A 13856-nucleotide genomic window follows, 5' to 3' on the forward strand; every position below is an offset into this window, starting at 1 on the left:
TAGTAGATGGAGAAACTGAGGCTATTTCAACAGTGAAATAGATAATGGAGGAAGGGTGCAATTGTTTTCTGGATAAAACTCTTTGGTCTATGAAATTTTCCTGAGTTTAAAATAACACGAGAATTCACTCCAATAAAAAGCAAACATTAGTTTTCTCAAAAAATTTAATTGCAGAACTATTTACAAGAGGTGAACTTCAGCAATACAGAAATTGAATGAAAGGCATTGTCATGGACCAGTTATGGAGGAAATGGTGAGCACATTTTTCTTATAATCAGCTGAGAGTGAAAAAAAAGTCATGGAAAAACAAGAACTCAAATAACGCAATCCTTAAAGGCCCTAAAGTATTGACCAACATTCTGATAAGAAGCTATTAACAAGAAGCAAGAAATTGTGGTGACGAATAGCATACTGTACACTCAGGGTAGGTATCCTGCATGCTACTGAAGAGAATTTATCAAAAGAACCATAAAAGCATGAGAAAGAGAATTACATAAAAAAGTTGAATTCCAGTGAGGTGTGACTTTGTAGAGACGTCGAATATTTGGCACTCTGTTCATCCTCATCGTTGATATGATTTCATATGTATATATATTTATATATATATATTTGTATATATATATTTTAAAACTTTAACTAAACAGCTAGTTTCCTGGTTCTAACATTCCTTGAATTTCTATAGGAGGCATTTAATTCAGTCCTCAGGCCACACCTGGGTATTTTGGCATGTAGTATGGGGGGCGGGGGTATGAATTGGTCTCTGCACGGGAAGGACCCGTCCAGGAGGAAAGTGGCTTAGCATTTGGAAATAAGAGTTCAAAAGTAGCCTAGGATTTACTACTTGTGAGGGGAAACATTTTTGAATTCAGCAAACCAGTTATAATGTGGAGGGAGAGCGACACACGTGCTGAGCCCTTTTAGAGTGATAGGACCGTAATATTGAAATGGCTGGGGCTGGGTCATGGTGGTGAGTGAGGGGTCAATCAAAGAATGGGCGAGTGGCATCCAGAAGGTTCCAGAAACAGTCTCAGAGCTTCCTTCATGTACATTAGCAGACAAAACCCAATATACACTATGGTCTACTTGGAAGAGACAAATCGGTACCGAAATTTGCACAAGAAACCTGGCATAAATCTTTTCTTTCCTCTTTGCCTCTCCTCCATCGGGTCCATGGAAGCCTGGACTCCCAAGACTGTCAGGTTCGGAATAAGCACCCATGATGAAGAGTCACGTAAAATCTAAGAAAGTAAGGAGGTAAACCTCTGTTACCTTAGTTTGCGTATATACAAAATCTTTTAAAAAGTAGTTTTATAGTAGGTAACTAACATTTCCTCTGCAAAGAAGACATCTGTCAAGAGTTGAGATCGAGACTCGAAATAATTTCTTTGAACGCTGGATAAAAACGCCAGGGTTAGGAGAGCAATGCATAAAATTATGGGCATTTCTCAATGCTGTGAGGATGAGAAGATGGTTATTTCTTGGAGTGTCCCCATGGACCACTTCTGCATTCTCTGAAGTGTGAAATAGAGCAATTATAAAGAGCTGGAATCAGAGGGCAGACGTCACAGCTTTAGCAATTTGCTGAGTGTGTCTGATTCCGTTCTTGGCACTCTCCCGTGAGCTCAGTTTTCTGCTTCCAGATAATTTTTTTCTTCATCACTTTAATGTTTAGCTTAGTGTCTCTTATTTTTATCTAAGATGCAGCTGAGCTTAAGTGATGGTGAAAATGTTGCCTAGTTCTGGTTGGTGCCTGGTTTTTGTTCATGGAACCATCTAGAAACACTTGAAATCAAAGCTGGAGGAAATGGAGAAATGCCCCCTTGGAGTTATTTCTCCATTTCCAAACCTTCAAGAAGCTCTTTTTTGGTCTCCTGGCCACCCCAAACAGTATTGCAAAGAAAGAACCCCTGTGTCTGGTAGTCCTGGTTACCTCTGAGACAGTTATATCTGACTTGATGTCCTCGAGCATCCCACACAGCTGGGAGGATGACAACTGGGAAGAGGACCGTGGCACTCCATGTTTGACAATAACTGACACTTTGACGACCTGTTTCCAAGGAGGTCAAAGGACTGTACAGCCAACAGGTCATTAATCTTCATGGTCTGTCTGTGAGAGAGACAAGGGCCTGGAGGAAACGGAGACGTGACGTTAAGCTAAGGTTAACTTGGTTGCCTGACTAGCCGGCTAGAGATTTCTGGGCTTCCCATTCATTTCCAAAACATTCTGCAGCCACTCTGTGCTGAGGGGCATTTAGCTAAATGTGTCAAAGGGCACCTTCCCTCCGGCATTCTGATCACTGCCCACATTTACTGCAACTATCAACACAGCAAAAGTGACGAGCTGGGCCTCTTGCTGTGAAGGCACAGGGATCTGACTTGACCCTCGTGTCGTGTTTTATGACCAACGGCGCAGGGGAGCGGAGTGAAGCTGTTCCCATTGTTCCAGCCCCGTGGTCAGACACGCTCACCAGTCAGCAGCTGACTCTATTCTGGATCTCTTACCCTCACGGTTTTCCATTTTATTTTCAAGTATGGGAACCCTGTATTCGACCAAACTTTCGAACAAGTGTAAACAGAGCCACAGATAAAAACAAAAGCAAACCCTCAGGGAGTCCCAAGGGGTATGGTTTGAAACCCACTGTCTTTAGCTACCTGATTAGTATGTCGAATTTGCAGTAAAAAGAAAAAAGCTGGAGATTCAAGGGTGGAGCAGAAAGGAGTTGGCTGGAATGAGCGCACATGAGGTATGTAGAACTTAGCCACGTATGTAGGCCCGTTTCTGGGAGACTTGACTCTGTGCTCCCGGCAGGGAAGGCTCCGCTTTTCAGAGCGTGGGCCAGGTGCAGCGTCTGCGTGCGCACCCTCAAACTCATCCTGCTGGGGCAATACTTTCACATTCACGGTGGGACGTGCGGCCCTTGGGCGTTTCCTGCTGCCTCCCCCACCGAGACTCGCGGAGGTGTCCACCCGTGAACAACGGCGCTGGCCACTCTGCGCAGCCTGGGGACGCGCGTGTTCCTAAGCTGATTCAGACATGGCACAGGGGACCGCATGTCCATTCGAAGGTTCTGGGAACCCGTCAGCACTCTGAACAAGGCAGATTGCTCTTCCTAGAGCTCAAATACCGTCTGCATCTCCCTGAAAAGGCTCCAGGGCCTCCAGATCTCTAGGCCACATGGGGTCCCATCTGATTTGATGGGGTCACTGCCAGTGGAAAAAGACTTCCTGGTGAAGACCATTATCCCTCTCTCCCACTCCCTACTTGCCACCAAAAGGCGAGCACATATTCCATAGTCACCGCAGGCCCTTTGACCAGGTGTCTGCCATAGGACTGTTATTTCCTGGAAGGTTCCACCTGGGAGTGGGATGGGGTCGGGAGGCTCTAAGGGCTGGCTCACAACAGAGGAGATGAGTCGATACACAACGCAGGGTCTTTCAGTTAAAGTGACGGGAAGAGTGGCAGCTCAATATGATCCTGAGAAAGGCAAAAATCAAGACAGGGCACATGTGGACAGAGACCCCAAAGACACGGTCACACCGAATGCGTTCGTGTGCCCTGGAGCAGTGTTGTCTTCCAACCGTAATCTGGCCACTTCCATAGGAGCCAGAAGGGAGAGTCCTTCTACTTTTTGGGTCACGGATTTTGTGGCTATTTTTTTTTTTAAAGAGGGAGTCTTAAATGTAATTTGCTTTTTTCCTAATAATACGCTTTCTATTTAATGTTGGAAGTCTTTAGTATTGATCTTGAGGTGAAAACATCAACAACACTTCCTTTCAAACAAATATGTAATGTTTTGGTGTCATACAACAGTTTGATTCTTTATATATCATTCTAGATGGTTCTATAAACTTGCTGAGAAAAAAATGGTAACATCTGTCACTGATAACACGTACTTTTACATCAAACACAATGATAACAGATGAAGATGTGTGAGATGAATTACCCTGAAAGCACTCTTGTTCACAAAGGACATTCGCCTTTTCTGGGTTTTGTTAAACACTAGGATCCTGTTTATTATACTTGTGTTTTGACTTCGGAAGTTAACTAAAGCCTTCAACATGGCAAGATCAACTTGTGGGTGGGGAGGAAAACGATTTCCAAAGTAACACATGAGTTTTGACAGTTATCGCTGGATCTTTTGGGCATACAGGTAGGCGATCACAGAGAACGTCGCACTCTTTCATGGCAACCTTCCTAGAACGTGGTGCATTATCATTGTCAACCATATTCTCAAATCTGTGTGTCATCTTTTACTAAAATTACATCACAATGTGGTTAAATGATCACACCATAGCTCTGTGTTATGTGTCGGCTGGAAGTGACTGAAATAAGTCAGTGTGACTGACTAACACAAGTGTCATAAACAGCTTTATTTTTCTTTACATGTACAATATGTAAACATGGCTTGTCTTCTGCATGTCGGGATGGAAGGTCACCTGTGTGAGAACTGGATAGATTGCACTTCATCATGTTACGTGTGAGCAGGTGACGCTCCAGCAGACCCAGCCACAGGCACCTGCTCCACTGTGGCAGAACCTTCTTTGGAACACAGAGGACCAAACAGGAGTTCACACACGATCCCACTTGCAATCGATGAAGCCGTCACATTTAGCTGTGGGTTAATCGGCTCGCGTAGGGATGGTTTAGGCCAAGACTTTTGGGGATTTTAAGATAAAAATAAGTATACAAAACATAAAAAAATTAATCCAAATCCAGTGAATACTTTCGTTCGAGTCAGGATCAGAGAATCTAGGATCTAAAATTGATAATTATTGTCCAAATTCATCATTTGTTGTTATATATTTTGTACAAGTTGAAGGAAATGGGATAAAACACATCAGCTGCCAGTAAACACGCACGTGTGAAAGGTTGGCACGCATGTGTGCGTGTCATGTCTCTTCTTCCTCGGGAGTAAACATCGAATTTGCTTTCCTGTGGTTGTTTCCAAGAGCAGTTCATCCTAAATAATACACCGATTTTAAAGTCTAAAATGCCAATACTTGCAACTACATTTGTTTTTAACATAGTATAGTGAGTATAGGAAGAAGCATCATTATTGTACACTACTCAGGATTTAGGCATTTATTTAGGTAGAAAAAACGCTTTGAACACTCTGGGGAAATAGGTTTCATTTATAGAAGAATATTTCAGGGAATTTTTTTTTTTTGCATTTTTTCAAGGATATACATTCGTACTGATTTTTGCTTCCAAATATATTTTAAGGCTGTTTGGTAAAATATATACCAGATATGAGGCTCAACTTACAGGGTTTTGTTCTTACAGGGAATTCTTAACTACTTGGCTTTAAAAAACTAAAACTTTGAAGATAAACATGCTTTAATATCAACTGTGCTCCAGTGAGCCCCATGCTTCGTGGAATGGAGAATATGAGGAAAAGGAAAAACCGTCGTCTTAAAGAATGCCCCAACCGTGTCAGTACCGCACTGAATGCTCTTGGTAATGTGATCGGGCCGCAGAGAAGCTGGGTACATTTTAAAGTGCGAGTCAGGGGAGGACAAAGTGCTACAGGGCAGCAGCCGGCCTTCACGGCCGAGTACACGGTACTCCGGAAGCCGCGGAAGGAAGGCCTGGTGTTCTGGTGGAAACATCTGTCTTCCATCGCAATCCTGCTTTGACCTTGAGTTCCCGTGAGAACTCTGAGTTTGGGATCAAATGGATAAATGTCATAGGCTTTTCCTTTGAAGATGTGTCTGCATAGTGACACACGCGTCATGTTGGAGCAATGCTCACTGACTGCATCTAAGTTTAGTTAGACAAATGGAAAGCCTTCTCATTGGATTTCTTCCTATTTTTCTATGGTGCCAATCGGAATCATGAGAACTCATCACCTAAAGTCCACAGCTGGAAATCACAATATGTGACCTTTTTTTTTTTCATCATGTCTAAAACAGGCAAGAAATACATTCTTGACTTCAGCAATACTGCATAGGACAAAAGAATTCTTGAAAAATACAAATGTAAACTACATTTCTTCTTTACCATTTAAACTGAGATATACTTACCACTCACATTCATATTTCTTAAACTTTTTACAACATCACAACTGTCATTTTAAACAAGCAAACTTTTTGTTTTTTTGTGTTTTTTTTTTAAGGATACCCTGGAAAGTCAACTGATAGAGCAGTCCGAGAATATATACACACATGTCGCATGAATGGTGAAACTTAAAGACAAAACCGTGTGCGATGTTTTAAGTTACAAAGGAAGAAAAAACACAATGACTCTTTCATCAGAGCAAGCATATTTTTTTTTCTTTCTACTCCTGCTACAGAAGAGTTAGCTTGTCCGAAATCTTCCGTCTCTTCTCGTCTGTCACTCCCTGGTGTGAACGAATATTCAGCTTATTTTTGATTGTGCTGATGCTGGGTTGTTTGAAAGGGTTTGGACTTGTAAGCCCCTGGGCTTCAGGAGAACCACATGGTGGGGAGGTTGGTGGCTGCAGAGATGTCGTCTCACGCCATGAACTTGGCACAAGAAACCTAGCGATGGGTCACTGGATTCAGGGAATAGTAGCCCGAGGTTAGAGGGGGCGGGGTCTTCTCTCCTGCACTTCAAGCTGTAGCACCTTCCACTTGGGTATCTAATGCCTCTAGTGAGCGGTGAGATGCACCCATTTATAGTTATTTGTTATTCTTGCCTCTAATTATCTCACAACTTATAAAAATATAAATAACAAAATGTAAGCTGGGTTCCATCTCAAGAGGTGTTTCTCGTTATCCTCTGAGAACAGAGTGGCTAAGTTAGCTGTCCCCACGCCTATCCATCACCGCCGACGGCAAGTCAGACCATCCAGCGAGAAAAAAGGAGTCGTTCTGGCCGTGAGCTCGGCAAACCTCGCAAATCAAAAGCATTCCAGTGTGTTTATGGCACAGAGAACACGACAGCGAGGGCGTATTCGGTGGAGAAACAAGACAGAAATGACCAGGTGGGGGAATAAACTGTACAAGTGTTTTGTCAAAAAGAAAAGAAGAGAAAGCAGGTGAGAGTGGGCGCCTTCGGTTCCTAGAGCCGGGTCTGGGCCTCCGGGATGTAGATCTCGATGCTGTCGGCCCGCTCGGTGGCAGAATTCTGTCGGAAGGAGGCTGCCCTCTTGGCAGCCATGAGCCGTCTTCGGGCCTCTTGACGCTGTCTGTCGGGCAGGTCCAGAGACTTTTCTCTCGTAATGGGAAATTTCCCTTTGGGGGGCTTCTTTGGTATTGGAGGGGGCACCTTTCTTTCTTCCTGAAAAGCATGACAAGTCAAAATTGGGGGCGAGTCAGAGGAGAGCAGCACCAGTCCATGGACTCGGTCACACCTGAGTGACCACCTGCACGTGACATTACCCTACCCACACCTATATCACACCTACCCAGATGTGCCCTGGGTCCTGACCCCCATAATCACAGCTTGCCTTCTGCATGGTATATACTTTGTATAACTTCCCTCAAATTCTTCAAGGTTGAGGGAGGAGTCTGGCAAAGCATTTACAAACAAGAATATATGTTCTGTAATTAACGTTTAACATCTCCTTCCTCTCAGGTTTATTTTGACATTGCTGCTATGTCGTCTCTGAGCATTGGCAAATACCCACAATTTCAAGTTCTTGAGTATCCCTGGTATTTTGACGCCACTTGACATCCCTGTCATGTGCCACAGTCTGTTCAACAGACTCCAGAACTCCAAGGACGTTCACGAAAACCGTCCTACGTGGGTGTCCTAGGGAACCACTGGCCAAATTTCCTATTGTGGGCCTAAAACCCCTGACATTAACAAGATTTATACATGTAAGGTTTTTTGTTTGCTTGGTAAAAAGATGGACATAATTATCTCTGACCCTTAGCTCATATTCTCAAATAAGTCACACCAAAATATGTGTATGCTATTTTCAGAAAGATAAATTCCACAGTTCGGCAGCAAATGCAATATATAACGCTTGCAAGCAATCCGGGGAAATGTCTGTGTGCCAAACTGTGTTGTGTTATCTCATGTTGATCCTAATTAACAAAGTGGGACCTCCCATTGACTCTCCATCCTAGTGGAGCCAGGGCAGGAACTCTGCTGAGATAATGTCCTTCCCAGCAAAGGGTACACCATGGAAGGAGCCAGAAACCTTCTTTCCCTCAGCAGGTATCTAGTTGTTGGGGTGGCGGGGACAAAGCCAGCACCGTGTCTTTTTCCCTTCAGCCTCCGCAAAATTCCAAGGGGGGCCAGAAGTGCCTGGACGCTGGGGGAGAGGAAGCAGCAGCTGTGCCAGTTCAGGGGGAACAGACGAGGCAGAATCCCACTGTTGCGTCATATTGTTTTTGGCTGGAAGATTGTTTTGGTGCCTGAAACTTTGTTCCCGTGACTTATTTTAAAATGACTTGCACCAGAAGCAATGAGTCTCCCCTGACTTTTTGGCATGCATCCCGAAAACGGGGTAATTAATTCATTAAACCTTCCGGCTATTCCAAAAGTTAATTCCTGTGTTAGCACACGCCTGTGTTTGCCTGTCTCTTCCCTCTTCTCTTGGTGGCCTCTGAAATATGGGGCTGTAAGAAATGCAGTTCTTGGCAGAGTCTCCTTTTTGAAGGGGCTCACAGCCTCAAGGGGGCCCTGCCGTTGGAGAGAGCTAAGCAGGTGCATTGCAAGTCCATGGGGTAGTGTCAAGAACCTCGCCAGAAGGACACGGCACGGGGCCCTAGTGGTGCTAAAGAGCTGCTCAATTATCTGGACCAGGGGTGCTAGATCCTCAGTAAGAAATGTTTTATTTTGAGGACCATTCTTTACACATAGCTTAGGTAGAAGCGGATTACGTTAGCTGTCAATTACTGAAGAACAAAAATAGGAAGGATTAATACCTATCTGTAGACTGGGCTCGCAAGTTCTATGTTTAGTATTTTATTAGAATAACCGTTCCCTTTAGAACATTACTTATGTTCTCCTTCACTTTAAAACCAAACCGTAGATTACCTGGACCCGCTTAGGTACCATTTAGGGCTCACGTACAACCTATGTATTCGCACACCCCCTGCCCCTGTGATCTGTGGTAAGAGGGAATTTGTCAGTCATCCGTGATGGCATCTACGGCATCTAGCCTGGAACTCCACTAAGACAGTCACCAGCACTTTTAGGGAAGAGTAGATGACGAGGTGGTGACTCTCATTCTAATTATGCAGATACACATCCTCAGCTATCTACTAAAGACCACTGTCCAAAAGTAGGTTGGATTAATTTTCTTTATCATTTTATTTTCATTGATAACACCTGTCTAGAAAAATCAGATTATAATGACTTAGAACTTCTCTAAAATGTGTTAGGAAATCGATGTATTTATTGCTAATTCAGACCTATCTATTAGCCCTGTGAACAGGGAAGAAGTGAAATCATAGGGTTCAAATTTAATGGAAATTTTATGCCTATTTTCAGGAAGTTTACATCATCAAACTCTTCAGTAAAGTTCCAAACATCTTCTTGTCTTCAACTGCAGCTGTGCAACCGGGAAGTTGACCTGAGTAGAACATGGTCATTGTACCCAGGCCTGAAACTTCCCTGTTGGAAATCATCTTCCTACAACCCAAACAAAGGTTTGATGAAAATAATTCAGAGGACAGGTGCCTAAAAGGCACAAGACTATAGGTTTACCTGGGATGTTTGGCTGGTGTCTTCTCTGAATTGTCTGTGTCCAAGAGATACAGCAAGAAAGACACTTGTTTCCTACACACAGCCGATGAGTTAATTCCACACCAGTTTATGCACACACACAGATATACGGATATGAAAATGGGACCCTGTATTGCTAACCAAAGACCAGCAACTGCATTATAATGTAGTATTTGGAACAGACCATTTCTGCCACCAGATTAGCTCCCGGGACGCCCACCGACAGCGGCAGGGGGGAAAGCACACGGCGTGGCCATAATTACCTTCTTTTCTGGAGACTCGATGATCTTCCAGTCGTTGAGCTTCAGCTGGTGCAGCTCGTCGAACTTCATGCTGACGTCCTCGATGGACAGCTGCAGCATGTCCCAGTAGCCTGCAAGGTCCTGGGACGTCGGCCTCGGCATGGCACTGGGGTCCTGAGGACACACACGGGGTTCAGAGCCGTGAGAATCTCCAGCTGGGAGAGGGCTCGGGGTGGCTGCTCTTTCCCACGTGTGCCTTTCAGGGCATCCATTAGGGGGAAGCCTGACTAATCCCAATTCTGATGCAAATCTTTGAGAGGGCCCATGAGGATTCAATAACAGAAATAGAAAGTATTTGCCAACAGTTCAAAAATATGAAAAGGCTACGTCCTGGATGATTCCAACTCTATGCCTTTCTGGAAAAGGCAAGACTATGGAGGCAGTAAAAAATCAAGAGTTGCCGGGGGTTAAGGAGGAGGCGGAGATGCACAGGTGGAGCACGGGGTATTTTTAGAGCAGTGAAAATACTCTACATGATTCTATAATGGTGGATACATGTGATGATACATTTGTTCAAACCACAGAATGCACAACACCCAGAGTGAACCCTAATGTAAACTATGGACCTTGGGTGACGGTGACGTGTCAATGTGGGCTCATCAGTTGTGACAAACGCACCATCTGCTGGGGACGTTGATAATGGGGGAGGCTGTGCATGTGGGGGCAAAGGGGTATATGGGAAATCTCTGTACCTTCTGCTCAATTTTGCTGTGAACCTAAAACTGCTCTAAGGAAGTCTATTATATAGACATATATGTAGTGCGTTCACTCATTGTTTCATTTTGGAGATGCTGCCTCAGAACCTGGGAATGGTGGTAAATATTAAAGTTTTTAAACACTTGACGGTTCATAAAAGGCACAGGGCCCTGTGTTTTTGATCTCCTGTTGATTATTCAGAGGCTGGTGCCTGGGACGGGGATGACGTGGTCTGCCGTGGTGCTGGCGTCGGTGGGTTGGTGCTGAGAATGTGCTTGCACCAATCCTGCTTCCTTCTGACGGTTCTCTGACGGGTCTCAGCTCTAATTTTGCCCGTCAGCATGCACCACTTACTCAATCTGCCTCCACGATGAGGCAGGACGGACACGTCATCTCATGAAGGAGCGGAACGATCTAAAGGACAGGTTCTCTGTGCCCAGAAGGTACAGGTGACGCCACAGAGCCACAGACAGGCAGCCGTGGGCTGAATGTGCCCAAAGATGTGTCTTGTTTCTCTGCACACACAGTGCCTGCTGCGTGTACAGTTTCAACGAGCTGTCTGCATTTAAAGTTGGTTGAACTTCACAAGATCAGAGCACGGGTCATCTGGCTCATTCCCACACCGCACATCGCTGGCCGGTGACCGCAGCCTGGTGGGCACCTCTCTGGCGCCAGAGCCCCACGTCTTCTGTCCGATGCAGGCTGGCTTCACTCGGTCATTGCACCTGCCACCTCTGGCTTAAGGGTACGGATTTTTCTGCATGTGGTTCCCTCGATTCAGTGGGAGGCTATCTCAGATTAAACAGTCAGAGAAATTTCTGGTCGGTAAGCATTTATCCAAATTTGCTTAAAATATACAATTTTCAGTTTACTCATAAATTGTTCACATTAAGCACAACAGGAACTTCTGTTTGGTTTGCCTTAAACTTCCTTTAACCCACGTCTTAATCTGTTCTGGCTGCTAGGCTATCACAGACTGGGGGCTTATGAACCACAGAAACTTGCTCCTCAGGGTTCTGGAGGCTGGAGTCCAGGATCAAAGTGCCCACAGACTCAGGGGCTGGTGAGAGCTTCCTGCTTCATAGACGGCTGTGTTTTTGCTGTGTCCTCACATCAGGGAAGGAGAGGGAGCTCTCTGGGGTCTCTCTTATAAAGGCACTAATCCCATCGTGGGGGCTCCACCTTCATGACCTACTCACCTCCCTAGGGCCGCCCTCCTAACACCATCACATGGGGGTTAAGTCTCAACATGTGAATTTTGGGGGGGACACAAACATTCAGTCTATAGCAGTCTGGTTAGACATCCATAGCAAAATGATCACTTTTGACCCCAATGTCATTCTGGGCACACAATCAGATGGCCGCTGGTGCTAAGAGAGAGGGTCAGAGGGTAAGACTAGCTGCCCAAAGCGACTTGCACAAATTGCCCTCGTTTCCTGATCCTCAGAAGTGAGAATTGCGATTCTGGGCGGCTTTCCGCAGTTTGAGGCCCGTTCTTCCGTTGAGCCACAAGAGGGCCACATGGGCCGTGAGGATCCCTAGGAGCAGAGCACTCCCGGGTGCAGCAAGGGTTTCATGGATGCGGCCGCCCCGAATGGCAGCTCTGACTCGGAGAAGAGAGGCTCTGGGTTTTTCACTTACTTGGATGAATCTGAACAACCAAACACCTGCGGTGGGGCCGCATTCTGCGTGAAGACAGAACAAGGAGCCTGAGGGCCCACGGTCAAGGGCGGGGCTGGGTTGGTGGGAGGAGGGCTTCTCACACCACAGGACGCCTCTTTACGTCCCAATTCGAGTTTCTCAGGGCGGTTCGTGTTTCCTTCTTCTGGGAGACTTCACAAATACGACGAGCTTTCTTTCTGTAGCTTTAGGCATGACGGCGCCCAACACGTGGGAAGGAAGCAGAGTGCCGCTCCTGTCAAGGCCCAAAGGCCGGACTGCGGGGCTCTGGTCGTGTCTTCAGAGAGAAAATCTAGAAAAGCATTCTGGGCAGCCGTGGTCCAGGCTCTCGTCGACGTCTGTCTTCTCTGTCACTCCACGAGGCAGAGGGAGCAGCCTTGGGCGCCCTGGGGGCAGAGGCTGTGGTGTAACGGGGCACAGCCAGGATCTGGTCCCAGGTCCTCTATTCTTTTTTGGGGGAGGTCGTTGCATCTGTACCCACTGGATATTCAGATACCCTGATATGTTCACAAAATTTTTTTTAATGGCAGCCATGTATCATGCTGTTCCTTCTCCCCCAGCAAAGCGAGACAGTGCTGCATATCCCAGTCAATCGCAGTCACATAGAGTTCTCTTAGCTCCCGGCTCGGACACCTAGGGTCCCTGTGATATGGACTCTGATGCTCCCATGCTCTGGAGCATTTCTCCATGTGGTGGTGGTGTGACGGAGAAGGGCTAAGAAGCCCCAGTGCATGCCCCGTGGATCCTGCTCAAAGGCAGAGCTAGACCCACAGCTGTGAGTGCCATTCTGCACTTCCGCCAAGCTTGCTGCGGATGCCACCCTGCTGGTGCAGGAAGCACACACATCAACCTGCAAGCGTCAAGGGCAGACGCTTTCCAGGGTTGTCTCACACTGGTCACGCAATGAATTACCGGGACGTCCTTACCTTGAAGAAAGTCTGCTCTGTAGTCTACCCGAAATATCCAGGCAGGTTTTGACTTACTTTTTAGGGTCATTCCTTCGACTTAAAACTTAGTTACCAACCTAAGGCTTCCAGCCACCAGCAACGCTGCTTTTAATCGTGGGCAATTTGGCTTTGATGAGCAAGACATCTGCTTATCCTCCCAGCATCCCTCCCCTGACAGGCCTGTCTTAGACTCCCCCACCCCCCTTCTCCAACAAATGCTCCTGAGTTTTTTTTGTCTAATCCTAGATGGAAGCCAAAATGAAAGGAAGTAGCTGTGTCAGATATTCCAAAACTCAAGAGAATTTTGTTATGGTTAACAAAAAGTGCAATCTGACGTGTGTAAGAGGCAGCAAAAACGTTAGGATGGAGACATTCTAAGTCTTCTGTTAGCTGCTTCTGGCAGAGAGGACGTGAACATTTTGTAGGCTTGAGGGACACACCTCTGCTGCGTGGAAGGAGGACACTTTGACGATCATTTCCTGCAGACAGGGACCACCTGTGCTTCCCCGACTCAGCGAGATGCGGTGCAAAGCCCTTTAGTGGCCTAAATCAGTTCTTTGAAGACAATAATTAAATAGATACTACAGT

General features: G+C 45.9%; 1 protein-coding gene across 5 annotated transcripts in view; it reads right to left on the reverse strand.

Moving 5' to 3' along the window:
• Positions 1–149: 149 nt before the first annotated feature.
• The window catches only part of DLGAP2 (DLG associated protein 2), an 823888-nt gene continuing 810181 nt past the window's right edge, over positions 150–13856 (reverse strand). For all 5 annotated transcript variants that reach the window (XM_070499944.1, XM_044760599.2, XM_044760596.2 and 2 more), the window contains 2 exons: positions 9907–10059; positions 150–7243 (listed from right to left, as the gene is read on the reverse strand). In XM_070499944.1, coding sequence (XP_070356045.1) covers positions 7025–7243; positions 9907–10059 — 372 coding nt within the window. In that variant the 3' untranslated portion in view covers positions 150–7024. The remainder of the gene's footprint in view (positions 7244–9906; positions 10060–13856) is intronic.

This window comes from Equus asinus, chromosome 27, assembly GCF_041296235.1.
Source record: "Equus asinus isolate D_3611 breed Donkey chromosome 27, EquAss-T2T_v2, whole genome shotgun sequence".
Classification (NCBI taxonomy): Eukaryota; Metazoa; Chordata; class Mammalia; order Perissodactyla; family Equidae; genus Equus; species Equus asinus.